Source organism: Cavia porcellus, unplaced genomic scaffold (genome assembly GCF_034190915.1).
Source record: "Cavia porcellus strain 051 isolate PalLab524CR breed Dunkin Hartley unplaced genomic scaffold, mCavPor4.1 scaffold_15, whole genome shotgun sequence".
Taxonomy (NCBI): domain Eukaryota; kingdom Metazoa; phylum Chordata; class Mammalia; order Rodentia; family Caviidae; genus Cavia; species Cavia porcellus.
This window is the reverse complement of record NW_026947498.1, coordinates 48,200,867-48,228,177: the sequence shown is the minus strand read 5'-3', so window position 1 is coordinate 48,228,177 and position 27,311 is coordinate 48,200,867. Positions and strand designations below refer to the sequence as shown.

Here is a 27,311-nt window from a genome sequence, read left to right as displayed (position 1 = left end):
GCCATTTCTGTATACTGAGCACTAAACCTAGGGCTTTGCAATGGGTTAATTTCCACTCCCCTTTTTTGAATCCCCCTAAATCTCAAGCCTGGGCTCCAATTTATGATCCTATCTCAGTTTTAGAGTACTGGGATTACAGGTGTGAGTCATAACGTCTGGAGATAAATTTTAATTTCAAAGAGTTCTTCTTTATTACTATGATAACTGCTGGCTTAATCTGTTTATACCCCAGATGCTAAATTAATAGCTGTGATATTTATTGGTACTGGCCACTAGGGTTTATAATGAAGTGCGGGTTACAGTACCAGGCGATTTTGCTGTTTTAAATATCTTGTTTCTGCGTTTGAGGATATGCTTCTTGAGGACAAAAAACGGACCTGCAAAGTAATACTGCAAAAAATGTTTTCTCCGTGTATTTCTAGTGCCACCTTGTGAGATGTAAACTGGAAGAAACTGTCATGTTTTTTCCCTTTAGTGGGTGTATATAATCTTCCAACCAGCGAAACCTGTGAACGTCCTGGCTAAAAATCGGACGCCCAGCTTGGCTTTTCCAGAGTGGCAGAGATCACGAAAATGAGCTCTAAGTAACCCTTGCGGATAACGTAGCAACTGGCAGAGAAAAGAAGTCCCAGGAAGTGATTTCCGGGGTAGAAGTGGGCGGGGCAGTAACTTCCGGCCGGAGGGCAGGAGGCGGCTATTGCGCAAGCGCAGTCGCATTTTCCAGACTGTCTTTCTCCCCTCCCCCTCCCTCCCCCAAGCCTGAGGGGTCTTGAGGTGACAGCGCCGACAACTGTGACTCCAGCAGGAGGAAGGAAAGATGGACAGGAGGAAGCTCGGGAGGCGGCGATCTTCATCCGGTAAGTACGGGTCGGCGGGCTGACCGTAGTATCTCCTACCTGGAAGGTGCAGGCGGCGACGGGTGGTGTTGCGCCGCGGCCCAGGCCGTGAGGGTGCGAGGAGAGCGAGGCGGGGTCGCGGAGGAGGGCGAGGCGGGGGCGCGCACAATGGAAGGCACGGGCGCGATTCCGCCCCTGGGCGCCGGGCCTGCCGAGCTGTCATTTTAGTTTCACCCTTTGGCTTTCCCCCGGCTCGCGCGAACACTCCTGGAGTGTTTTCGGCCGGCGGATCTTCCCAGTTGGCTTGGTGCTACCCTGCCACGCCTTCCCCGTAATTCCGCCTGGGTTCCAGGTTGTTTTCCAGCCTCTCGGCGCCTGTCCTCCCTTCTCGGTTTCACCGATCCCTACCATTGCCTCCCCCTGTCAGGCAGGTGGGAATGGCTGCTCCAAAGGAAGGGCGGGGCTTACTGTTACTTTGTTCTTCAAATAAATACCCACTGTGTCTCTTTCTGCTAAAGGGGCTCACTTAATAACTTTAATAGCTTTTTTCCCTTCCAGCCTCCTCCTGCGTCTTTCCAAAGTGCTTCGAAACTCAAACAAAGGATTCCAAATCCTTGCTTTGTCTTTTTTTAAAATTTCAGCATATTTTTATTTTTGAAATTGTTTTAAGGTTTAAATCACCAACTTGAGTTTTGTATTACACCTTGGTAACCCAGAAGTATTGTAAGCACCTCCCCGTAAAGTTTTGGTCAGACATTCCATCCATCGAAGATACCTCACTCAAGTCCTTGTGTTCAATGTCTTGTAGACAGGGGAGAGGAGTAGAGCCCTGTACATAAATTTAATATCCAATGAATCAATTCTTTAATTTAAAAATTTCTTATAGTGTCTTTTATTTTCGTAGAGACAGCGTTAACAATTCCACATTTATTTAGGAGTGCCTTGTGGCTGTACATCTCAAACTTTTTGGTTTCAACTAGGGAAAGTGAACACTTTCTCTGGAATTATTGCCTGAAACATTTCAAACTCTTGAGAGTCAGCATCCTTTCTCCATAGTGAGGATTGAACGCAGGGCCTTCTCACTGGTCTACATCTAGAGCCCCTTCCCCTTTTAAGTTTTTATTTTGAAACAAGGTCTGGATAAGTCACTAAATTGCCCAAGAGGGGGTTCAAACTTATTATGCTCCTCTCCCCCAGTCTCCTAGAATGCTGCAGTATAGGTGTGTTATTTACCATTCCTGGCTATCCTGAGAATCTTCATATGCAGTCATTTGATAATCTTTGTCTTTGAAAATATATGTTTACCTTGTGTATGTGTGCTTCCAATAACATTTGTCTTAATATCCCATTCCCCTAAATCTTAATGTAAAATAGACCCGTTAGAAAACTGCAGTATTTATCTGGCATCATGTGTGTGCTTCTTAACTCAGAGCTTTAGGTATAATCATCCCTCATGCTCATTTTAAGGTGTGGAGCCTTTTTACTATGTAGCCCAGGACACCCTCAAGATCCTCCTGTGTCAGCCTCCAGTGCTGGGCTTATATGTGTGAGCCGCCATGCCAGTCACATTCATTTAATGTTGATATTCTACCTTTTGAGGGCCTTATGCTTTGATAAATCCAGTCCCTTTATGTGATTACACTTGCATTTCTTTATTATAGTTAATTTATGGAGATAGTTTCTGGAAATGAATTGTGAGAATAAAAGAAGTTAGTAATCCTTAAGAGACATTGACATTTATTAGTTATATTTCTCAAGATTTTTTTTTGTTTTGTTTTGTCTAATGACTGTCCTTTGGAACTGTCCTATGAAGTAATATATAATAAAAAACATTCCCAAATCAGATGTTACTTAGTTGTTCTCTAGTTTGCCTCTAGTTTTACAACATGAACATTAATTTTTAAGAATATAGAATACCTTTTAAAATAGTGTGCATTTAATTTTCTACTATAAATTCTATTTGTGGGTGTGATATTGAACATATTAGGGCTTTTGCACAGAGGTACTTCCCCAGCCACTTTTCCCCCTTTCAAAAAATTTTTTTTGAGACAGAAATTTGCTAAAGGACTAAGTTGCTCAGTGCTCCTTCTGCTTCAGCCTCCCATAATATTGGAGTTACATGCAGGTGCCACCATACCTGGCTATAAATTTAATTTTATTTTTCTTTTGCAGCACTGGAGACTGAATCCAAGGCCCTGTGTGTGCTAGACAGGTGCTGTACCTCTGAGCTATATCCCTGGCCTTTTCTCACATATATTCTCAGAAATTAAATGTGCTCAGTTGGTTGAAAGAGATTCTGTATGACTGTTACATACATGCAGTTGCTGTTTCATCTGGAGTTGTTGCTAATTGAAGTGCAAATAAAGTGATATGGTCATCAAAATTTGTGAATACACACAAAAGAATTTGATTTATAAGAAAGAAGAGGTAAGAGGGGTGGCAGTAGAGAAAGAAAACAAAACACCAAACACAAACCTTCCCTAGAATTTCATCTAAACAGAGAACTGTGAATATGTACATATTGTGTTACTTAGAACTTTTTAGTTGAAAGCAGAAATTCAATTCCAGCTGGTCTAACTAAGCAAATCACAAATAAATGTTTGTATCTTATATAACTGGTAACTGTGGGAATGATAAACAACCAAAGTGAAACATAAATATAATAAGAGTCATAGGCCACAATTACTTTGTTTTTATTTTTTATTAGTGCACATGTATAGTACCTGATGTTTATGTTCCTTGTGGAAAGTTGTACATGTACATAACACATCTTTTTTTGTTGTTGTTATTGTTGTTTGTGTGTTTTTTTGAGACAGAGCTAGGCTGGCTTTAAACTCACTTTGTAGCCCAGTCTGGCCTCTGGAATTATAAATTTGCAGCATACCTGGCTCTGCATAATATCTCTTAATTCTATTCCTCATTGCCTTTCTCTTCCCTTACTCTCTCCCTTCCACCCATCTCTCGATTCCCTTTTTTTTTTTTTTTTTTTGTGGTGTGTGTGTGCTTGTTTATAGTATATAAAGTTCACATTCTTATATAGAGTTGGTACATGTACGTAACACATTTTAATTCCGTTTTCATCCTGTCTCCCTGCCCTTTCTTCCCTTTCCCCTTCCATCTCTTGATCTCCTACCACTTTGAGCAAGACCTATTTCCTTACTTCTGTTTTCTTTTATTTTGCTCTTTATTTTTACTCTGAGTTTCTCATATAAGAGAAACTATATGATATTTACGCTTGTATATCTGATTTATTTCACTTAACATTATGGCATAAGCACAATTTATAAATGAATTTTTGATTTCAAACAGGAAAACTAAAGTAAATTTCACATTTTCAACATGTTGCTTCAGTATCTTTGGTGATCTACAACTAAGAATACATGTGGTTTTTACTCCTTAGGTACTAGCCATTGTACTAAGAACTTTATAAAGTTCACTTCTTTCAAAAAGCCTAATACAGTGGCTATTATTTTTTTATTTATAGATAAGGAACTGGAATTTAGGGAACCTAAGTATGTTAGTAATAGTTACATCTGAACCAGTGCCAAGATTTAAAAATTTAGTTTAATTAAAAAATCTGTAGTTTTAAATTTATTTACTGCTGGGGCTGGGGATTTAGCTCAGCGGCGTAAGCACCTGCCTTGCAAGCAGGCGATTGTGAGTTAGATCCCTGATACCGATTTAAAAAAAAAAGTAAATTTATTTACTGCCATAAGAGGAAAAATAAGTGTTTGTAGTTTGTATGGAGGAAAAAAAATTTCATGGGCAAATAGGAGTGATAACTAGTTAGAAATTCATTTTATTGCAAGATTTTTCAGAACCTTTGATATGGGGCTGTACATTGTGCCTGAGGAAGAGAGTGGCTAAGCGTGTGTATTTGTTTTCAAACTTGCTTATTTGGAAATTCTTCTGTCCTCCAATTCCATCTTGAGGGACGAGTGTCTCATGATAATTTATGTTTCTTTTTTTATTTTCTTAATTTTTTATTTTAACAAGAAAAAAACAAAAATCAAGCAGCAAACAGAAAATAGCAAAAGCAAAACAACAAGCATCAACAAGAAAAATAAATGACAATATGGGATTTCGAAACAAGATGATAGAAATTTAACAACGATTTTTGTATTGTATTATTGTTATCCTCAAAGTAATTGCTTAGACTACCAGATTCAGGCATGCAAGATTGATCAAACATTGTAATTTCCCTTTGAGCATTTTCTTTCCCTTTTACTATATCTATTGTAATTTTTGAATCTTACTCTTTTTTGAACTTACAACTGCGTGCTTGCAAGGTAGGCATTTATGCTGCTGAGCTAAATCCCCAGCCCTCTCTTTTCGTTTCTTACAGTAGCCAGACTATACAGTGTTTACACATACAAGTCTGATTTATTTCACTTATGAATATAGTTGCACCCATTTACCTATAAAAGTATTGAGTTCATTGTTCTTTATGGCTGAGTAGTATTCTATTATAAAGAAATACCACATCTTTTTTATCCATTCCTCAGCTGATGGGCATTTGGGTTGTTTCCAAAGGTATAACTATTACAGATTGTGCTACTATAAACTTAGGTACATATATATTGCTGTGGTAGTTTGATGTTTTTATTGGTAGTTTTGTGGTAGTTTGATATATATTGATGTTTTTAGTTCTTCTGGGAAAATACCCAGAAGGGGAATAGCTGAGTTGAATGGAATTTGTAATCCTAGTTTTTAAAGGAATCTCCACAGTCTACACTGCTGCCAACAATGGAGATGTGTTCCTTTTTCCCCACAGTCCAACCAACATTTTTTTTTTTAAATTTTATTTAGAAAAAGAGAAGAACACAAAACAAAACAAAGCGGTGTAAGGGTACAAGTAATACAGAACTACAAAAAAAAATAGTAAGAAATCACCAGTTAATAGATTACATATTATCATCTTAGAGATAGTTGCTCAAATCACAGTATCAAAGCATACAAAGTGGACATTCAAACAGTGAGACTGCAAACAGTTGTGTTCAATGTTCCAACCAAAAACATTAATATGGTCAGCTATTTAACACTCCTAAACTCACTTGCTGTTGTATCCTTTAGAGTTCTTTTTTTCCCTCTCTTTTTTACAACAAAATCCACACATTTTGGGTTTTATTACTCCTTAATTCTTATTACTTTTGTTTTTGGAAGAGAATAAAGTTAAATATGGCAAAACAAAGCTGTCAGTCAAAACCAAGGATAGACATAGCACGTGATGTAAAACAGAGTACAAGGTTATCAACAATGGTTATCAACGTTGTCTCTTGTTTCCTTAAAAAGAGTTGTCTATCTCATTAGATATTATAAAGTTGAACAAAACAGTAGAGAACAAGACCAATAAAACTTAAGCATTGTAAACATTACAGGACTTCCAAAGGAGACAATATTCAAACCAGAATGGGCATCTTAGTGAATCTTATTGCCTTCAAAGTAGTTGCCTATACCCTCAAACTTGATACTGTCATACAGAATGGAACAGCGTCTAATCAGTCAAAACAAGATAGTGGGAGTATTACAGGACTTCAAAACAAGTTAATAGGAAATAAAAAAAGTTACTATAATATATCCTGCTAATTTTTAAAATTTTTCCCCTTAATTAAAAAAACCATAAAAAATAACTAAATATTTTTTTTTAATGAATAAGGGAGAGATTGAGATAAAAGAGGACATAACAATATAACAATACAGGTCAAAGCATGACTGTTTCAGCAACCTAGAGCTTCACCACCAAATAACCCGACTTACTAGTAGTTACCATAGTGTCTGTCTTTTTCCTTGAAATATTTGAATAAAACTTCATATACTATAGCTTCAAATATTTCCATATCAAGAAGCCCAGAATAAAGCCTTTCCAATTAATAAGTGAAAACTTTATAAGGCTTCAAGGCCACATAATGGGGAATCATGATTATTACATTTTTTATATATTTGAATCATTACTTACATTAGGGAAACTATTTGGTATTCATACACGCAAGATTGATTTATTTCACTTATGAGTATGGTCTCAAGCTGCGCCCATTTATTGATAAATGTCTCAATGTGATCCTTCTTTATAGATGAATAATACTCCATTGCATAGAAATAGCACAACTTTTTTATCCATTCCTCAGTTGATGGACACTTGGGTTGTTTCCAAGATCTGGCGATTACAAAATGTGCTGCTATAAACATAGGTGCACATATATCACTGTGGTATGATGCTTTCAGTTCTTCTGGGAATATGCCTAGAAGTGGAATAGCTGGAACAAATGGGACTTCCAACCCCAGCTTTTTGAGAAATCTCCAGACTGACCTCTACAAAGGCTGCACCAGTCTACACTCCCACCAACAGTGTAGGAGAGTTCCTTTTTCCCCACAGCCTCTCCAGCATTTGTTGTTGTTGGTTTTCTTGATCCTGGCCATTCTTTCAGGAGTGAGGTGGTATCTCAGTGTGGTTTTAATTTGCATTTCTCTAAAGACCAATGATGATGAACAGTTTTTCATGTATTTATTTGCCATTTGCATTTCTTCATGTGAGAAGTGCGTATTCATCTCACTTGCCCATTTTTGGATTGGATCTTTGAATTTTGGGGGTCTTTGGATCTTTGAATTTTTAATTCTTTGTATGTTTTAGACAAGAGTCCCTTGTCTGAGAGACAGTTCACTAAAATCTTTTCCCAGTTTGTGGGTTTTGTTTTCACTATGCTGGAGATTTCTTTTGACATGCAGAAACTTTTTAATAAGAGTGGTCCCAGTTATTGATTCTGGGAAGTATTTCCCATGCGGTTTGAGTCCTGTTCATGAATTCTCTACCTACTCCTATGTCTTCAAGGTTTCTACCCAATTTGTCTTCCAATAGATTTAGTGTTTGTGTTTTAATATTCAGATCTTTGACCCATTTAGATTTTAATTTAGTACATGGTGATAGACATGGGTCTAGCTTTAGTTTTCGGCAAATGGAGAGCCAGTTTTTCCAGCACCATTTATTAAAGAGACTGTCGTTGTTCCAATGAACCTGCTTGGCTCCTTTATCAAAGATAAGGTGGTTGAGTGTGTTTGTAGTTGTGGTTGTATCTTCTAATCTATTCCACTGATCTTCGGCTCTGTTTTGATTCCAATACCATGTTGATTTTACTACTGTTGCTTTGTATAACTTCAAGTCAGGGATTGTGATGCCTCCTGCTTTGTCTTTGCTGCTTAGAATTGCCTTTGCTATTCTAGGTCTCTTCTGGTTCCAGATGAAATTTAGGAGTGATTTCTCTAGATCTATAAGGTATGTTGACGGTATTTTTATTGGGATTGCATTGAATCTTGTATAACAGTTTTGGGAGAATGGCCATTTTCACAATGTTTGTTCTTCCTATCCATGAGCAAGGGATGTCTTTCCATTTTCTGAGATCATCTTCAATTTCTTTTTTCAGTGTATTATAATTTTCCCTGTATAAGTCTTTCACTTCTTTCGTTAGAGTAATTCCTAAATATTTCATTTTTTTGCTTGCTAATGTTAAGAGTGTAGTTTCTCTTATTTCCCTCTCTGATTTTGTTGTTTGTGTATAGGAATGCTATTGATTTCTGAGTATTGATTTTGTATCCAGCCACATTACTGAATTTATTTATTGTATCTAAGAGTCTTTCAATGGAGTTTACAGGGTCTTTTATGTAGAGTATCATGTCATCTGCAAACAATGATAATTTAACTTCTTCTTTTCCTATCTTTACCCTTTTTATTTCTCTCTCTTGCCTAATTGCTCTGGCTAGTACTTGCAGTACTATATTAAATAGGAGTGGTGATAAAGGACATCTTTGTCTTGTGCCTGATTTTAAAGTAAAGGCTTTCAGTTTTTGGCCATTTAGTGTGATGCTGGCTGTTGGTTTGTCATAAATGGCCTTTATTATATTGAGGTAAAGACCATCTATGCCAATTTTCTATAAAGTTCTTATCATGAATAAATGTTGGACCTTATCGAAGGCTTTTTCTGCATCTATAGAAATGATCATGTGATTCTTACTTTTGGCTTTATTGATATGGTGGATTACATTTATTGATTTACGTATGTTGAACCATCCTTGCATTCCTGGGATGAATCCCATTTGGTCATGGTGTATAATCTTCTTGATGATTTGCTGCATCCTATTTGCCAATATTTTATTGAGGATTTTTGCATCTGTGTTCATTAGGGAGATCGGTCTATAGTTCTCTTTTTTAGTTGGGTCTTTCTCAGGTTTTGGTACTAGAGTAATATTTGCTTCCAGGAATGACTCAGGAAGGATTGTTTCACTTTCAATTTCATTGAATAGTTTCAGGAGTGTTGGCATTAGGTCTTCTTTGTATTTCTTGTAGAATTCTGCAGTGAATCCATCTGGGCCTGGGCTATTCTTTGTAGGTAAGGACTTAATTACATTTTCAATTTCATTAACAGAGATTGGGTTATTCAACAGTTTTACATTGTCTTTTTTTTTTTTTTTTTTTTTTGTATTTTTCCTTTTTATCGGTACCAGGGATCGAACTCACGACTGCCTGCTTGCAAGGCAGGCACTTATGCCGCTGAGCTAAATCCCCAGCCCCAAAGTAGAATTTTTTTTTTTGTCTTTTTCATTTTTATCGGTACCAGGGATCGAACTCAGGACCGCCTGCTTGCAAGGCAGGTGATTATGCCGCTGAGCTAAATCCCCAGCCCCCTAACAGTTTTACATTGTCTTGATCTAGCTTTGGTACTTCATATGTTTTTAAGAATCTGTCTATTTCTTCTGTGTTATCAAACTTTTGAGAGTAGAGGTTTTCAAAATAGGTCTTGATGATCTTCTGTATTTCTATTGGTTCTGTAGTGATTTCACCTTTTTCATTTCTTATTGCATGAATTTGAGCTTTTTCTTCCCTTTTTTAAAATAAGGTTGGCTAGGGGCTTATCGATTTTATTTATTCTTTCAAAGAACCAACTCTTTGATTTGTTGATTCTTTGGATTGTTTTCTTAGTCTTTATTGCATTGATTTCTGCTCTGATTTTTATAATTTCCTGTCTTCTTTTGGCTTTGGGCTTGACTTGCTCTTTTTCTAGCTGTTTCAAGTTATTTATTTGTATTCGTTCTGTTTTCCTGATGTGGGAACTCAGTGCAATAAATTTTCCTCTGAGGACGGCTTTCATTGCATCCCACAGATTCCGGAAAGTTGTATCTGCATTTTCATTTTCTTGTACGTATTGTTTAATTTCTTCTTTAATTTGTTCTGTGACCCACTGAGTACTCAAGAGTGTATTATTCAGTTTCCATGTGTTTGCGGGATTTTTGCAGTATCTTTTATCATTAATTTCTAATTTCAGAGCGCTATGATCCGATAACATGCAAGGGATGATTTCAACTCTTTTGCATTTGTTTAAATATGTTCTGTGAGCTAATATATGGTCTATTTTAGAGAATGATCCATGTACTGCTGAGAAGAATGTGTATTCTGATGTTTGTCCGGCGCCGCGTCTGTCCCGCAGAATGAGGCACACGAACACTTTGTCTCTGCAGGCTCCTTTATTGACTGGGCTACAACCTCAATACACGTCCATCCTTGACGGCTTCCTACGTGTTGTGCGTCGGGCACTTCCTATACTTGGGCTTATATAGCTAATGTTATCCAATCATGGGATTACACGTGGGGACAGGCGATTGGGCGGCAACAAGGAAGCAATCAATCATTACCATATATGGCGGGGACAGTAAGCCGAGCAAGAACCAGGAAGCAGGATGTGTGCGCCATCTTGGGCACACGATGAGCGGGGGAGCAGCGAGGCGGTAGGCGGACGCCATCTTGTGGCTATATTCTCATGGGTAATACGGCAGGCTCCCAACAGATGTTGTTGGGTGGAACATTCTGTATATGTCTATCAAATCCATTTGTTCGCAGGTGTGATTCAGTTCTGTTATTTCTTTGCTCATTTTCTGTCTGGTTGATCTGTCCCTTGGTGTAAATGGCGTATTAAGGTCTCCTGTTACAATTGTGTTACTGATAATTTGAGTTTTCATTTCTGTTAATAGTTGTTTTATATAACTGGGTGCTCTGGAGTTTGGTGCATATATATTTAAGATAGTTATCTCTTCCTCTTGGAGTTTTCCCCTTAGGAATATGTAGTGACCTTCTTTGTCCTTTACGGTCATTGTTGGTTTAAAGTTCACGTTGTCTGCAAACAGAATGGCTAGTCCTGCCTTTTTTTGGATTCCTGCTGCATGAAGTACTGTTTTCCATCCTTTGACTTTCAGTCTATAAGTATCCTTCTGGGTTAGATGGGTTTCCTGTAAACAGCATATGGTTGGATTTTATTTCTTGATCCATTCTGCTAGTCTGTTTCTTTTGATTGGTGCATTGAGACCATTTACATTAATGGTTATTTCTGTTAAATGCTGGTTTATTGTTGACATGTTATCTCTCTGCTGTTGCATCTTTATCTTTCTGTTCTGTTTAATTATCTGCTTTGCTTAGTGGTTTTTTCCTTTGTGTATCTAAACTGTCTTTCAATATTTTTTGCAGGGTTGGCTTGGTGTTCATGAAGTTCTTCAGCTGTTTTTTGTCTTGGAAGTATCGTGTTTCACCATCAATTTTGAATGATAGTTTTGCAGGATACATCAGTCTAGGTTGGAAATCATTTTGCTTTAGGATCTGGAATACTTCACTCCATGCTCTTCTTATTTTTTGTGCTGAGAAGTCTGCTGTGATTCTGATAGGTTTTCCTTTATAAGTGATCTGTCTTTTCTCTCTGACAGCTTTTAATAATCTATTCTTGTGTTGGATTTCTGGGATGGTGATTATTATATGTCTGGGTGTAGTTTTATTTTGGTTGTGACTATTTGGAGTTCTATATGCTTCACTGATCCTGATGTTGGTTTCTGATCTCATGCTTGGGAAATTTTCAGCTATTACTTCTCTAAATATCCTCTTGACATCCTTTATGTTGTCTCCTTCTTTTTCATTAATCCCTATTATTCTTATGTTATTTTTCTTTGCATCGTCTTGCAGTTGTTGAATTGTTATTTCCTGATTCCGTGTTATTTTCAAAAGATCTTTCCTTTCGTATTCACTAGCTGCAATCCTGTCTTCAAGGTCTGAAATTCTGTCTTCACTTTTATTAAGGCGGTTTTTACAACTTTCAGTGGAATTTTTTATTTCCTGTATATCTCTGTGCATCTGCATTATGTATTCTGTTTGTTTCTTATATTGCTCGTCTAGGGATTCTATCTTTTTGTTTAGTTCTTCCAATTTTTTATCTGTGTTTTCTTTAGATATATGCAGAATCTCTTTTATTTCTTTTATCATTTCTTCTTTTACCTGAGAGATTATTTCTAGTTTGAATTTCTTTAAAGCTTCCTGGAGTTGCTTATTAATTTCAGTAGCTATTGTGTCTGATATTTGAGGTGAATGGCATATATTTTCTTCTATATACATTGCTCCTAGGGTTTCTTGAGATGGGCTGGAGGTTTGAGGTTGTAATTTGATCTTTCGTTTTGTCATTTTCCTATTTTTCTGTGTTTCAAGTGTTATTTGAAAGCTTCCTCAGGATCTGTTGGAAATCCCCTTCTATGTTTGCAGCTACTGAGACTCTGGCACCACGTTACCCCAAGCCACTGGGCCTGCAGAACCAATGGCCCTCCTCTGCCTGTTCAGAACTCTGCAGTTCCAGATAAGCTGGGCCTCAGGGACTCTGTGCACCCACCTGCCCTTTGGAAGCTCCACAGCTCTCCAATTGCAGCCGGGATGTGGAGGTGGATGTAGATGCCTCAAACCCATCTCTCCACTTCACAGCACCCGGAAGCCTGGAGGGTCCCGAACAGTCTGGGCTTTGGGCAGAGTGCGCTGAGCACTCACCACAGACCACTGTGCCTCTGGAACCTGCGATCCTTCCCTGCTTGCAGAGATATCCACAGTCCTCCAGACACACGGGGAGGCTGATGCAGCCACCCCAGATCCGCCCAGCCCCTCCTTTGCACCCAACCAACATTTGTTATTGGTTAATTTCTTCATGTTGGCTATTCTTTCTGGAGTGAGATGTTAACCCAGTGTTGTTTTACTTTGCATTTCTTGAATTATTAATGATGTTGAACATTTTAAAATTTATTTGTAATTTATAACATTTATAAATATATTTAATATATTTATTTGCCATTTGTATTTCTTCATGTGAGAATTTATGATTAGAGTTAGAGTGAAACTCTGGCAAACATCTAGGAAGGCTGATTAGGTTTAGAAAGAAAGGGAAGCAAGTGCACAACAATGTGTACTTACTATAAGGAGGTGGGTATGGGGTACCCAGTGGGCTAAGACAGGGGAATTGCCCAAAGTTCAAGGCTAGCCTGAACTACATCATGAGATCTTGTTTTAAAAGCAAAGCAAAGCAAGCAAAGCAAAGCAAAGCAAAACAAGCCAGAATGAGTGATGGTAAGTACACAGATAGCAAAAGTAAGCTGAGAAAATATGAAGGGAAGATTAAGAAAATATGAAGGGAAGATTTAGAATAAGCTTAAGCAGGAAATTTTTAGGATTTTTAAAAAATATGACAATTTGATAGGAAATGGAAATTGGATCAGTGAAGAGGGAATCATTATAAGTATATCATATAGGAAATGGTTGGGTTGAGGTTCCAGAAAAAATAGGGGAGAGTTAAGTCAACAGTTTGGTGAGACACAGGGAAAGGAATAGAGATAGATAAGGTTATATATAAATTTTGAGGAGCTGAGGATGTTGCAGTCATGGCTTCTAAGTGAAATAGACAAGGTAATCTCCAGAAAGAGGAATTTTTGAATAGTTTTGAGAGCTCAAAAGGTCAGGGATGAATAAAACCTATTAAGGTATTTTAAAATGTTAAAAGTGTGAGTATGGTGGTTGTAGTTACTACCATTTTAAGTTCAATAGTGCTAAGCATTACACTGAAAGAATTTGAGACAAAAATGAATTTAGTTTTACTTAGGATGTAAGATTTTGACTCAGTGTGAGGGCAAATAAATGGGTTCAGTAGGAGTTAGAAAGTTGAGGGTCAAGAGATAGTATGTCCAGAGTAAGAGGTTCAAGTTGTGAACTGGAGAGGTGAAATGGTTTTTCTTAAGTCCACTCATGAATGCATATCACTGAGATGGGTATGTGTCGAAGTTTGTTGGGTTAGCGATGAATTCATTGTTTTAAATGAGTAGAGTTCAAATTTCATGAAAATTTTAATGCATCGAGTGGTGGTAAATGTTAATGATAGGGAAACTTAACTATGAACCAAGTATTAGAGTACTATACTCTAGAAATATTAGAGAGGGCCTTGATCTATAAATAGCAATCATATATATGGGTAAAGGAACAGATCCAATTTTTAGACATTTTATTTATTTTTGAGATTTTTACATCTTTATATGCTACATTATGGTAATTTGATACATTTAGGCAATGTATAATAAATTGGAGTAATAAGCCTCTATACCGTCAAACATTAATCTTTTTATTTTTGGTACCGGGATCAGACTCACAACCTCGTGCTTACCAGGCAGGTGCTTATGCCACTCAGCTAAATCCCAAGCCCCTCTCCTCCTTAATTATTCTTATGTGTTGGGACTTTTTGAACTCTTGCAGTCATTTTGAAGTAAATCATGGATTAGTTGGGTGCGATGGTGAATAGCCAAAACTTCATCACTCTGGGAGGCTAAGGCAGGAGGATGGAAAGTTTGAGTCCAGTTTGGGCAGTTTACTGCCTTAGCAAGAGCCTGTCTGAAAAATAAAAATTATTGAAAGAAAGATCAGTGTGAAGGCCTGGATTTAATCCCCAGTACTAATATATATATCTACACACTGTAGTATGGAAAACCAGAACTAATACTTCCTCTTTATTGTGTTTTGGTATTCTTTATCCAGTTTCTGGTCACTCTCCTGCCCTGTCTTGCCCTTCCAATTTGTTGGGAATTTTTTTTTTTTGAGACAGCTTATTATGTAGTCCAGGCTGGGCTCGAATTTGATTTCTCTTGCCAGTTCTCTTGCCTTAGTTTCCCAGGGTGCTGGGACTATAGATTTGTGCTACCATGCCTGCCCTGTGGAGATTTTAAAACAACAACTATTACATGAAGTTAGATTTTAAGTTAGAATTTTTTTTCAGGTGTGGTAGCACAGGCTTGTAATCTCAACATTTGGGAGACTGAGGAGGATCAGGCCAATTTGGACAGCATAGCAAGATTGTGTCTCAAAAAATCAAAATTGAAGCCAAAACCAAAACCAAAACAAGCAACAACAACAAAAGAATACTAATTGGAAGTGGTAGTGATGGTGGTACTGGGGAAGATTGTTATACTCTATTCCTGGGTTTATAGGTGGGAAAGAGTCTTACTGTGCTAATAAAAAGGATTCTGTTAACATAAGATAGAAGTAAAAAAAATACTAATTTAAAAGTTGCTTTGCAAAGGATTTTGGTGGCCTATGAGGAAAAAGAAGAATATAAATGAGAGGCTAGAACAATTGAATTATACAAGAGAATAGCAATTTAATAAACTATATAGATTGCCATCTTGGATAGTGAATATTATTCCCAGGCCTAATGATGGAAAGCATAGGATTGAAAAATAAATTAAGAGGTGTATGATAACAAAATATGGATTATGGGTAAGACTGAGTTGCTCCAAAGATCCAAACTGAAACTGTTCTAATGATGCTGTTTTAAACCTGCTTCTCAGATTTTAATCTGGGTTGGTTTTTTTTTTTTTTTTTTTTTGGTACTGGGGATTGAACTGGGTTTTTAGTAATTTAGCAGTCTGGCTACTGCTTCTTGGTTTGTACTGATAACTTTTTTCTGGGTTGTTCTGGACATGAAAATGTCCTTCTACCCATTTATGCCTGTCAAAAATTTATTATTATTTTGATTTTTGTTTTGTAAAACAGGGTCTGGCTATGTAGTTTAGGCTGTGCTGGACTCACTGTGTAATCCAGGCTGGCCTTGAATTCATAGTGGTTTTTTGCCTCAGCTTCCTGAGTGCTGGGATTACGGTGCATTACCACACCTGTCTTTCAAAATTTATTTGTTCTTTAAAGCCCAGTTGTACCTTTCTAAGGATCATGTCCTAACTCAAACTTAAAAAAAAAAATTATACCTACTTCTGAACTTCACTGGGTCTTTGTGTTGCTTGTTTACCAAATTCCTGTTCTAATTTTTTTTCTGGTAGTATTACAGATTGAACATAGGGCCTTCTCAACAAACTAAAACCCTAGTCTTTTAAAAGTTTTGTTTTGTTTTTAAGTCAGGCATGGTGGTACCTGGCTGTAATCCCAACACTTGGAAGGCCGAGGCAGTAGGATCACTGCAAGTTTGAGGCCAGCATGGGCTATATAGTGAGTGCAGGCCCAGCCCCAGCCTCCCAGGTGCTAAAAGTTATATAATTTTTTATATCACTGTTTGCTCAGCAAATGGGTATGGTGAAACTAGTACTGTGTATTATGAATTTAACTCAGAAGAAATTATTTCCAGGATAATCTGTAGTTCACTAGTTATAATCATTGTTTTTTAATTAATTAGTTGTTGTGGCTTTGAGGATTGAACCCAGAGCCTTTAAACTGAACTACATATCCAGTCTTCTTTATTTTATGTTTTAAAATTTTGAGATGGAGTCATGCTAAGTGTCTAAATTGCCTGGGCTTGAACTTGTGTTCCTCTAGCCTGAGTAATTCAGAGTGCTGGGATTATGGGCATATGCCGGTATGCCCAGTTTACTTTTTGTTTGTTTGTTGAGAGAAGGGTCATTGTGTAGTCCAGGCTAGCTTTAAACTGACTGTATATTCTTGGTGGGCCTTGAACTTCTAATCATCTTGCCTTAGCCTCCTTAGGCCTGGGATAACAGGTGACTACCACCATGCCTGTTGAATTATTTTATTTTTAAGTTGAGATGTTACATATATTATAGCATAGGCTTAAGCAGAAAAAGATAGAGAAATAAAAGAAAGGAAATGAGAAGCAAGGCTGAAAGGCAAAGAGATTTTCCAAGCTTCAGGAAACTTGTGAAGTAGACAGGAGGGAAAGAAAGAAGGAACACAAAATAAAACAAAACACCAAAAAAACAAACCCAACACAACAAAACCGAAAAACTAAAAACAGTGTTCTTACTCATGATGAAACAAAAATAATCAAGAAGAAACAAAAAGCAAACAACACTAACCCTAACAACAACAACAACAACAAAATCAAAAGCACAGGGGTCAAAAAATACATTTCCCTGTGGTTTCAAGTCTGTGGTTATATTCTGGGGACAGCAGTTTTGTGATAGTGTCCAATACAGGCTGAGACTATGTCACTTACTGATAGACAAAGGAGGCATTCAGAGCCCAGATTAGTGCTGGATGATTCCAGCAAGCCAGCAGCAAGATTAGTGGGGCTGCTGTCTCTGTTGCTTTCATCTCAACAGAAGTTCAGCTAATCCTGCCCTTTGGTTTGGAGTTGGAGCTTGAGTTTTTCAGCCTACAGCACTCTGGGTCTTTTTTGCTAATTTGACCATGGTTTCTTTACCCTGGATATATCTCTGGCTGTCCCTCATCCAATTACTATGGGATTTTAACAGTTAGAGACCTGAAATGAAGTCAACTCACACCTGCTCTGAGTCCTGAGTTCATTTGGCCCCAGTCTAAATGGTGTCTATCTAAGCACCCTCTCCAAGGGACATGGCAGTCACTTGGACTGGAATCACTTACCAACTGTTGTAACTCCACACATTTCCTCCTCCATTTCACTGGTGCATTTCTCCATGGATGTCTCTGGAGTAACCCTCTTTCTCTGTTTTTATAGATTCAACCCTCCTCTCTCATGCCATGTGCCTGGAAGCCAGGGAAAAACTGCCAACACCTCCTTCCCTCTTTTGTGTTGAGGTCTGTCTTCTTTACTTTCTCTATGGGCTCCAATTTTCTCTTCTGATCCTTCCTGGTTTCCAGGGATCCACCTTTCTCCTCTTCTTCCGCAAGTTATTATTTTCTGGTGTTTGGATTCCAAATCTTGGAGAAGTTGATTTGTTGCTGTTTACTGTTTCACTATTTTCCTGGAAGTCCAGTTTGTAATTCTTTACAAAAATGGTTATTCATAAATTGGATTTGAAAAAAAATGGTTATTCATAAATTGGATTTGAAAAAAAATGGTTATTCATATTATATTGTCTTATTTAGCCAATTAATTTACTGCTTAATTTTTCCTTCAGATTATCAAACATTTTGATGATAAATTTTTTATCTGCTTAATTGAATCCTTTTTGAGCTCACTAAACATCTTATGATTCAGTTTATGAATTTGCATATATACTTCTTACTCTTTTTTCTTCCTTTTTTTTCCAAATCCATTTTTGTCAAGGAGAAAAAAAAAAAGAAAAAAACATTAAAAATTTCAGAACATGTCAATCAGGGGGCAGCAATGGTACATACATTGTGCATTGTCATCCCTAAATTATTCACACAGAGTGCAAGACGTCCACATTCAATTATCTAAACAATACTAACACAAACCGTTCTCTTCAGTGAACTCAGAGAAATCAGTCATATAACTGCCTTAACTTTTTTTTATATACATACATATATATACATATAATGTATCTAAGTTTCTCACACTAATGAGACTATGATGTTTGCACATATGTATCTTATTACACTAATGACTGATCTCAAGTTGCATCTATTTACCCATAAGGTCTCCAGTTTGTCCTTCTTTATGGGTGAGTAGTGCTCCATTGTATAAAAATACTTTTTTTTTTTTTTTTTTATCTATTCCTCAGTCAGTGGGCATTTAGTTTGTTTCCAAGATCTGGCTATTACAAATCATGCTGCTATAATCATTGGTGTACATATATCACTATGGTCCGATGTTTTAAATTTTTTTATTATTTAAAGAAAGACAAAACAAAATAGAAAATGGGCAGAAATAGTGCATACTTTCAAAGAAAAGAAATAAACATTAATAAATCACTAGTTGACGTATACATATTGTCACCCCACAAATAGTTGTTCAAGATACAAAAGTGGAACATATAAATGGGGATTCAACCAGGGAGACTGCAAACAGTTCTGTTCAGCTATCCAACAAAAGCTAAGTAATATGGCTATCAATCCTACACACTTAGACATGTATGCATTTATCCATATCTTCATTTATGTTGAGACCTAACAAAACTTATTAGGTTAAAATCCTTCTGAACGGGGGTTGGGGATTTAGCTCAGCGGCATAAGCACTTGCCTTGCAAGGCGGCAGTCATGGGTTCGATCCCTGGTACCGATAAAAAGGAAAAGACAAAAAAAAAATCCTTCTGAACAAAGATTAATAATATTGCTGAATTTCACATCATACCACTCCGGAATCAGCACTGGGTATTGTAGTGCCCCTTTCTTTCCTTCAAAGTATTTGTTCATTTCATATCATGTGTCATAAGATCAGTTCTCATAAACTGTTTATAGGTTTTACACAAGCATGAGTCTTAACATGTATTTCTATCTATATTAGAGGGAGAAACAGAACAAAGCAGGACAGAACTAAACATATTCCTATAGACATATAAAACTAAAAAGATATATAAAACTGCTGTATAAGGAATTTTACTGTGGTCACTGTGCTATTTCTTAATATCATCAACAGAATTTCTATATCATCAGATAAAGTATAGTTGAACATATCAGTACATAACAGAATTAACAGAAATACAACATTGTAGATAGTATAGAGCTACAAAAACAGGTAGTATTCAAATCAGAATGTGTATCGTGGTGAATCATTGTCATTTTCAGTATAGTTGTCTATACTTCTCAACTTGATACCATCAACCTAACAGTTTTGTATTTTTTTTTTTAATTAGTACCGGGGATTGAACTTATGACTGCCTGCTTACAAGGCAGTTGCTGATGCCGCTGAGCTAAATCCCCAGCCCCTATATATATATATATTTATCAGCCTAGCAGTTTTGAATAAAATCTGTCACTAATAAGCAGCAATCAAACAAGTCAGATTTAACTAAGATCAGTCATGATACAACAGTATAAGTCATACAGGGATCCTGATTGAGTTAATAGGAAATTAAAGATGACCACTGTGCTTTGTCCCGATATCTTCAGGACAACTTTGTATACAAGCACTAGATCTGTGCCCTCAGATCCAGTGCTTGTATACAAATTAGGACGGAACAAGTTCCAACCAACCAGAGTGGTGCAAGTAATAAGGGTTTTATTTCCTGATACACTATCAGTTATATCTTCTGCTGTTTTTTTGGAAGACTGTTTCTCCTCTTTACTCCCCCAAAATGAACTGTGTATTTTTGGGTCTCCCAACACTCACAGTTTTATATTGGGGGGGCAACCTGCTATTTACCTAAGTGTTTCCAAACTTTCTTACTCCTGGGCTGGATTTCTAGTTACATTTCTTCATTTATTAAAGCCTGTCTGTTCAGCATATCCATCAATACTGGTCCAGTTACCCCTATTACTCTCAGGTTCCCTATCACATCAAGTTCTGTTTTCTCATTTTTGATTTTGGTCCATATAACCTTCTTCAGGCTAATTATATTTCCTATAAAGAGCCTCTCGGTGGATCCTACCTCTTGATCCACTCTGCCTACAATTCTCTCTTTTTTTCCTTAAGTTAGTGTATGTAGGCCATCTATATTAGAAATTATATCCAACCTTCTTTGCCTCACTTCTGTTGTGCTCTTTTTTCTGTCTTAGGTGTCTGTTTGTCTTCTTCATTTTGCTTTCTGTTCCATTCATTGTGGCCTCTGCCACTGTTTCTGGAATCCTGGTATTTTTTTCTCTCTTTAGTATGTCCTGCAGTATTCTCTGTAGAAGAGTTGGATTGGTGGATGCGAATTCCCCCAGTTCCTCTTTATCTTGGAAGTGCCTTGTTTCTCCATTAATTTCTAGGGACAATTGTGCAGGATATATCAATCTTGGCTGGAGGTTATTGTCTTTCAAGGCTTGGATTATTTTGCGCCATACTTTTTTAGATTTGATGGTTTGTGCTGAGAAGTCTGCTTTAATTCTGATGGGTGTTCCCTTGTAAGTGATCTGTTTCTTGTCTCTGACAGTGTTTAATATTTTGTTCTTATATTGGATTTCTGGAATTTTGATTATTATATGCCTGGGTGTAGTTCTGTTTTGATTGTAGGTGGCTAGAGTTCTGTATGCCTCATACCTCTGAGCATCTTTTCCTTTTCCTATATTAGGGAAGTTTTCCTTAATTATTTCTGTAAATAGCCTTTGCAGTTCCTTTGTTTGTACCCCTGCTTCTTCATTCACATTCTTTTTTTATTTTTTGTCTTTTTCCTTTTTATTGGTACCAGGGATCAAACTCACGACTGCCTGCTTGCAAGACAGGTGCTTATGCCAGTGAGCTAGATCTCCAGCCCCTTCATTCACATTCTTTATTCTTAAGTTATAGATCCTCTTGTCATTTTCTAGCCTTTGTATTGTTACTGCTTATTTCCTTGTGATTTTTAAGAAGTTTTTCCTTTAATGTTCCCACATTATAAACCTGTCCTCCAGTTCAGATAATCTATCCTTAGTTTCTTTCAAGCTGTTATGCTAGCTTTCAATAGAGTTTTAGTTTCCTGGTAATCTCTTTGAACCTGCTTCATGTCTACGTTTTCTCTATTTTCTCCATCAAACAGTTCTCCCTTGTTTTTTGTTCTTCCATTCTACCGTCTGTTTTTTCTTGGGAGGTGTTTAGCATTTCTTTAATTATTCTATTTATATCTTGCTTTACCTGGTTAAATACTTCACTTTTGAACTCATCTATGAGGTCCCAAAGATATCGCTTTATGTCTCTTGGTGCCATGCCTGATCCTGCATTATTTCTGTTCTCATTCTCCTTTGCATTTACCTTTCCTGCATCAGTGTTCTTGGATTGGGGACTGAGGACCATTTCTTGTTGCCTCTTGTTCTCATATTTTTTGTTCCTTCTGTACAGGCGTATATAGGAGGCCCAGTTTCTTTCTTTGTTGGTTTCAGTTTGTCTGAAGCACACTAACCAGGTGGTCCGACCCACTGCAGTGTACTAGGAGGTACAGACCTTGGCAGCCTATCATCATAGGCCCGTCCCTCCAGGTCAACCTACTGAAGGCTTCACTATGTTAGGGTGCACGGCTAGGTGTAGGGACTTATGGGCTAACCTATTAGCCCTCAGTCCATGGTGTCACCCAGTTCAAGCGCGCCCCACCAATCCCACTTGAGAGGGGAATATGTGACTGAAGTCACTGCAGCGCCCTGTTCTGGCCAGTTTGCTTGGTCCCAGAATGTCCTCTGTTGGAGCCTCTTTTTCTATGGAAGGGTCTTTATTTCTCTCACTCACCGCAGGTCGATGTAGGGTCGATGTAGGGAGAGCTCTGCTCTCAATTCGGCTTGCTGATTCCGCTGTCAGAGCATTCATGTCTCCAGTGAGTTGAAACTAGTGGGCTATCCCGGCTGTGACAATTCAGGTGCGGCAGCGGCAGCCAGTTTAATCCGCAGGTTCAAGCAGTGGCACTGAGACTTCAGCTGTTCCAATTGTAGCACCGGACTGCATTTCCAATTGGTTTCTCTCAGCTTCGTTTGTTCCCGGGTCCACAGGGTGTATCTCCCTCTGCTTAGGACTCCCCATGCCGCACCATTCCTGGAATCTAAGCTGGCTATCTTAGAGAGCCTCTGTAGCTGCTGTTATCTATCTGCCATCTTTCCTCCCCTCCTGATGTTTTTAATTCTTTAGGGAAGATACCTAGAAGATGAATAGCTGGGTCAAATGGGACCTCCAGTCCTAGTTTTTTGAGAAATCTCCACACTGATTTTCATAGTGATTACATAGTGTTCCCACCAGCAGTGGAAGAGGGTTCCTTTTCCCCCACAGCCCCTCCAGCATTTGTTACTGCTTGATTTTCTTTTTCTTTTGGTGGTACTGGGTTTGGACTCATAGCCACTGCTTGATTTCTTCACAATAGCCATTCTTTCTGAGCTGAGGTGAAATCTTAGTGTTTTTTTAATTTGCATCTCTCAAATGACCAGTGTTATTGAACATTTTTTAACATTTATTTTTTTGCTGTTCATGTTTCTTCATCTTAGAAGAGTGTCTTAATCTCAGATACCTATTTTTGGATTGGGTTTTTAAATCTGGGAGGACTGAATTTGTTTTTGAGCTCTTTATATGGTCTTAATTGTCTTTATTGCCTGAATTATGCTAGCAAGCATTTTCTCCCATGTTGTGGGTTGTCTCTTCACTTTGTTGGTGGTTTCTCTGTTAATATAGTGTATTAAACTTATGTATTTACACATGTTGAACCATCCCTGCATCCATTGGATGAATCTAATTTGCTCATGGTGTATAATCTTCTTGATGTTTGCTGCATTTTGTTTGCCAGCATCCTACTGAGAAATTTTGCGTCTATATTCATGAGGGAAATTGACCTGTAACTCTCTTAGTTGGATCCTTTTCTAGTTTTGGTATCAGGGTAATGCTTGCCTCAGGGATGAATTTGGAAATGCTACTTCCCTTTCAATTTCATGAAAGAGTTTGAGAAGTAGTGGTGTTAGGTCTTCTAAATGTCTTACAGAATTCAGCAGTGAATCCATCAGGGCTGGGGCTTTTCTTTGTTGGTTGGTTTTTAATTACATCTTCAATTTCATTTATTGATATTGAGTTATTTAGGATTTTTATATCTTCTTCATTCAGCTTGAGCATTTCATATGTATTTAGGAATCTATGTTTCTTCTGTATTTTGTGTCTTTTTTTTTTTTGTCTTTTTTCCTTTTTATCGGTAGTGGGGATCAAACTCACGACTGCCTGCTTTAAAGGCTGGCACTTATGCCGCTGAGCTAAATCCCCAGCCCCCTGTATTTTGTGTCTTATAATATTATAATAAAAGTTTTCAAAGTAGGTACAGATGGTTTTCTATATTTCTGCAGGGTCTGTTGTGAGTTTCATTCCTAATTATATGAATTTGAGTCTTTTCTTTCTTTATTTTGATAAGGTTAGCTAAGGATTTGTCAATTTTTTTTAAATTCCTGGGTTGATACTTGTTAGTTACCTAGCATCAAGCAGCCTATACAACAATAAACTGAGCCAAATCCTGATTTGTAATTTTTAATTGTATGATCTGAATTTGTGACCATATAACAGAATGCAAAACAATTACGTACAATATATAAATACATCATACGTCAATTCTGTCCTCAAGGGTTAAGATTCAGAATGGATTAAGGAGAAAACAGAGAAGTGGGAAAAGAGAGAGATTACAAATAGATTGGATGATGAAGATGGATCCCACCAACTTGGGGAAACTGATGCAGAGGTCTAAAGGAAAAGAGAGCTGGAAGAGATAAAAGGTAGAACAGAACAAAACCACACCCACAGGGAAGTTAGGAACCAAAATCACACTAAAGAAGAAAAGAATAAAAGAAAAAGAGAAATAAGTAAACAGTAAAACAACAGAAGAAGAAAGGAAAAACAATACAATCCATTTCCAGGAATCTTTCTGGATTCACTAGTAATTAGCCTGTGGATACAGTGTCCCAAATCATACCACTGTATCCCTGCAAGCCAGGAGTTGCTTTATGTAATAGATAACCTTAGTAGGCCTGCCTGGAGACCAGACTCACTGGGCTTGCTGTAGTCCAAGCAATTTTAATGGGTCTGTGTTCAGGTAGAATCTGCTGGAGGAAGCCAGCAGCAGTTCTGATTCTGGGCTTATCTGGCCCAACTCCAAAATGGCTCCTGACCAGTTGCTCTCTCCCACGGAAGGACTGAGTCTTCTGTATTCATCCCCAGCTATTACAGTCTTCCAGGTCCCCTGCTCCTCTTCATTACTGTGTCTCTTAGCAGAGGCCTCTGGGGTCGCTAGCTGCCACCATGACCGTGACTGTGACCATGTGTCCTGATGTTCTAGCAGCTCCCCTCAGGCAATGAGTCTGGCTCCAGCTGAAGGCACCACCAGCTACTGCCTTCTTCTTCATTGAAGTTTTTCTTTTTACTCTCTCTGTGGGCTTTAATTCAGACTTTAGTCTCTTTCTGGATCCACGAGACCTATTTCCTTCCTTGCCTTCCTCATGATGGTGTATTCCCATGTCTGGTTGGTGACCCTCAGAGAGGCTGTTCACTCTGCTGCTTACTATTGTGCTATCTTCCTGGAAGTCCTAGTGAGACAATTCTGTTAATTTTCTGGGGGGAGTTTATGGCCTCAAGCTTGAGGCAGGCACTTATGCTGCTGAGCTAACTCCCCAGCGCCTGTCAATTTTTTTTTTAAGTCTTTCAAAGAACCAACTCTTCAATTCATCTTTTCTTTGTACTTTTTTTTAGTGTCCAATGTGTTAATTTCTGCTCTTATCTTTACAGTTTTCTCCTTTGTATGAGCTTTTGGCTTAATCTGCTATTCTTTTTCTAGAAGTTTTTTTCTTTTTTCTTTTTGAAACAGTGTTTCACTATGCAATACAACTGACTTGAGCTCACTTGTAGCCTAGGCTGGTCTTGAACTCACAACGGTCCTCTTGCCTCAGCCTCTCAAATGCTGGGGTTATAGACATGTGCCATTTTTCTGGAAGTTTGAAGTTCACCAGTAAGTTGTTTGTGCTTACTCTGTTTTCCTGATATGGGTTTTACTGCTATACTGCTTTCATTGTGTCCCACAAGTTCCAGTATTTTGTATTGTTATCATTTAACTATAAAAGCTACCTAATTTCTTCTTTAATTTCATCTGTGACCCATTGGTTGTTCAGTATGGTGCTATTTAATTTCCATATGTTTATGAAATTCTTGTGGTTTCTTTTGCTATAGATTTTCAATTTCATTGCACTATGGTTTGCTAGTATGCATAGGATAATTTCAATTCCTTTGCATTTACCTAAGCATTTACCGAGCCATTATATGGTCTGTTTTGGAGAATGTCCCATGTGCAACTGAAAAGAACATGTATTATGATGTTGTGGGATGAAACACTTTATAGACATCTACTGAGTCCTTTTGTTCAAAAGTTTGTGGTTTTTTTTTGGTCTTTTTCGTTTTTATCGGTACCAGGGATCGAACTTGTGACTGCTTGCTTGCAAGACAGGCGCTTATGCCGCTGAGCTAAATCCCCAGCCCCTGTTCAAAAGTTTGATTCAGTTCTAATATGTCATTATTGATTTTTTTGTGTAGTTGATCTGTCTTTTTTATGACAGTGGGGTATTTTTTTTTTGTCTGAGTTGCCCTAATGTCGCTAAGCATGGTGTGTATTTTGGTAATCTCTGTAGTTATCTGAGAGATTATTTCTGATTTCATTTTTTTCAAGAGCCTTGTTCTATTGATTTGTTATTACTACTTCAGGGAGACCTGGTGGGTGGCTTTTGGATTGTTCCACCTGATTGCACCCTGGATTTGCCTTTGGTGAAGTGGATATTTGGGGTTGCATTTTGCTTAAATGTCTTCCCTCTTTATTTTCTCTTTTTTAAGTTTATTTCCTGAGATAATGCTTGCAAGTACTATAAAGTGGGTTTCTTTATTGATAGTATTTAGGACCCTTAGGTGATAATTACTTCTCTGAGGTATCTTCCAGGTGTTGCTGATTTTTGAATTTTTAGTCTGTTACAAGATCTTACCTATTCAGTTTATTAGAGATGAGAAATTGTTGCTTGTCTGGCCTACTCCCTAGTTCTTTGGCACTGTGCCACCGTATTTTCTGTGACCCTTATTCAATTTGAGTCATGGAATACCAGGATCAACAGCTCTTTAGAAGAATTACATTGATTTTGTCTATAGTGGTACCAATAGCATCACACATAGACTAGAAAATAACAAATTGAGCTAACCTTTAATTTACAACTTTTAACTATATGAATAGATTTGTGATTATATGACAAAATGTAAAATAACCAAATAATTATATGCAATATATAAATATGTAATGTGTCAATTTTGCCCTTGAGAGTTCAAATTTAAAATTGAGTAAGGAAAAAAGAGAAATGGAAGAAGAGGAAAAAGAGTAGATGTAAAGTTGGAGGACAATGGGGGATCACACCAACTTGGAGAGAATGGTGCAAAAGACTGAAGGAAAAGAGATGGAAGAGATAAAAGGAACAGAACAGAACTACACCCACAAAAAGGGTAGGAACCACTTTGACACTCATAAAAGAACAATGAAGGTGACAGAGAAAATAGAAAGAGAAAAAAAAAAAAAAAAAAAAAAGAAAAAGGAAACAGTCCACTTCCAGGATTCTCCCTGATTTCAATAGTAGATAACCTGTGGCGTCAGTCCCAAGTCATACTTATCTAGTCTACCAACTCAGCAGTTGCTTTCTGTTGGTAGTGGATAATTTCAGCAGGCCTGCCCTGAGAGCAGACTCATTGGGATTGCCACAGTCCAAACATGGGTCTGTGCCCAGCTGGGAGCTGCTGGAGGAAACCGTCAGTAGTCTTGGGTTCTGGCCTCAGCTTATCTGTTTCCAAAATAGCTAATTGTTCTCTTCCTGTGGGAGGATTAAGTCCTCAGCACTCACAGTCAGTGTAGTCTTCCCTGTCTGCTGCTTCTCTTCAGTACTGT

General features: G+C 37.7%; 1 protein-coding gene across 10 annotated transcripts in view; it reads left to right on the top strand.

Annotated features, from left to right (window-relative positions):
• The first annotated feature begins 206 nt into the window (after window positions 1–206).
• Senp7 (SUMO specific peptidase 7) overlaps window positions 207–27,311 on the top strand; it is a 202,390-nt gene continuing 175,285 nt past the window's right edge. For 2 of the 10 annotated variants that reach the window (XM_063224882.1, XM_063224877.1), the window contains exon 1: window positions 211–857. In XM_063224882.1, the coding sequence (XP_063080952.1) occupies window positions 818–857 (40 nt within the window). In that variant the 5' untranslated portion in view covers window positions 211–817. Of the gene's footprint in view, window positions 858–27,311 lie in introns of all 10 variants that reach the window. The other 8 variants (XM_063224873.1, XM_063224874.1, XM_063224875.1 and 5 more) reach the window with 8 other exon arrangements.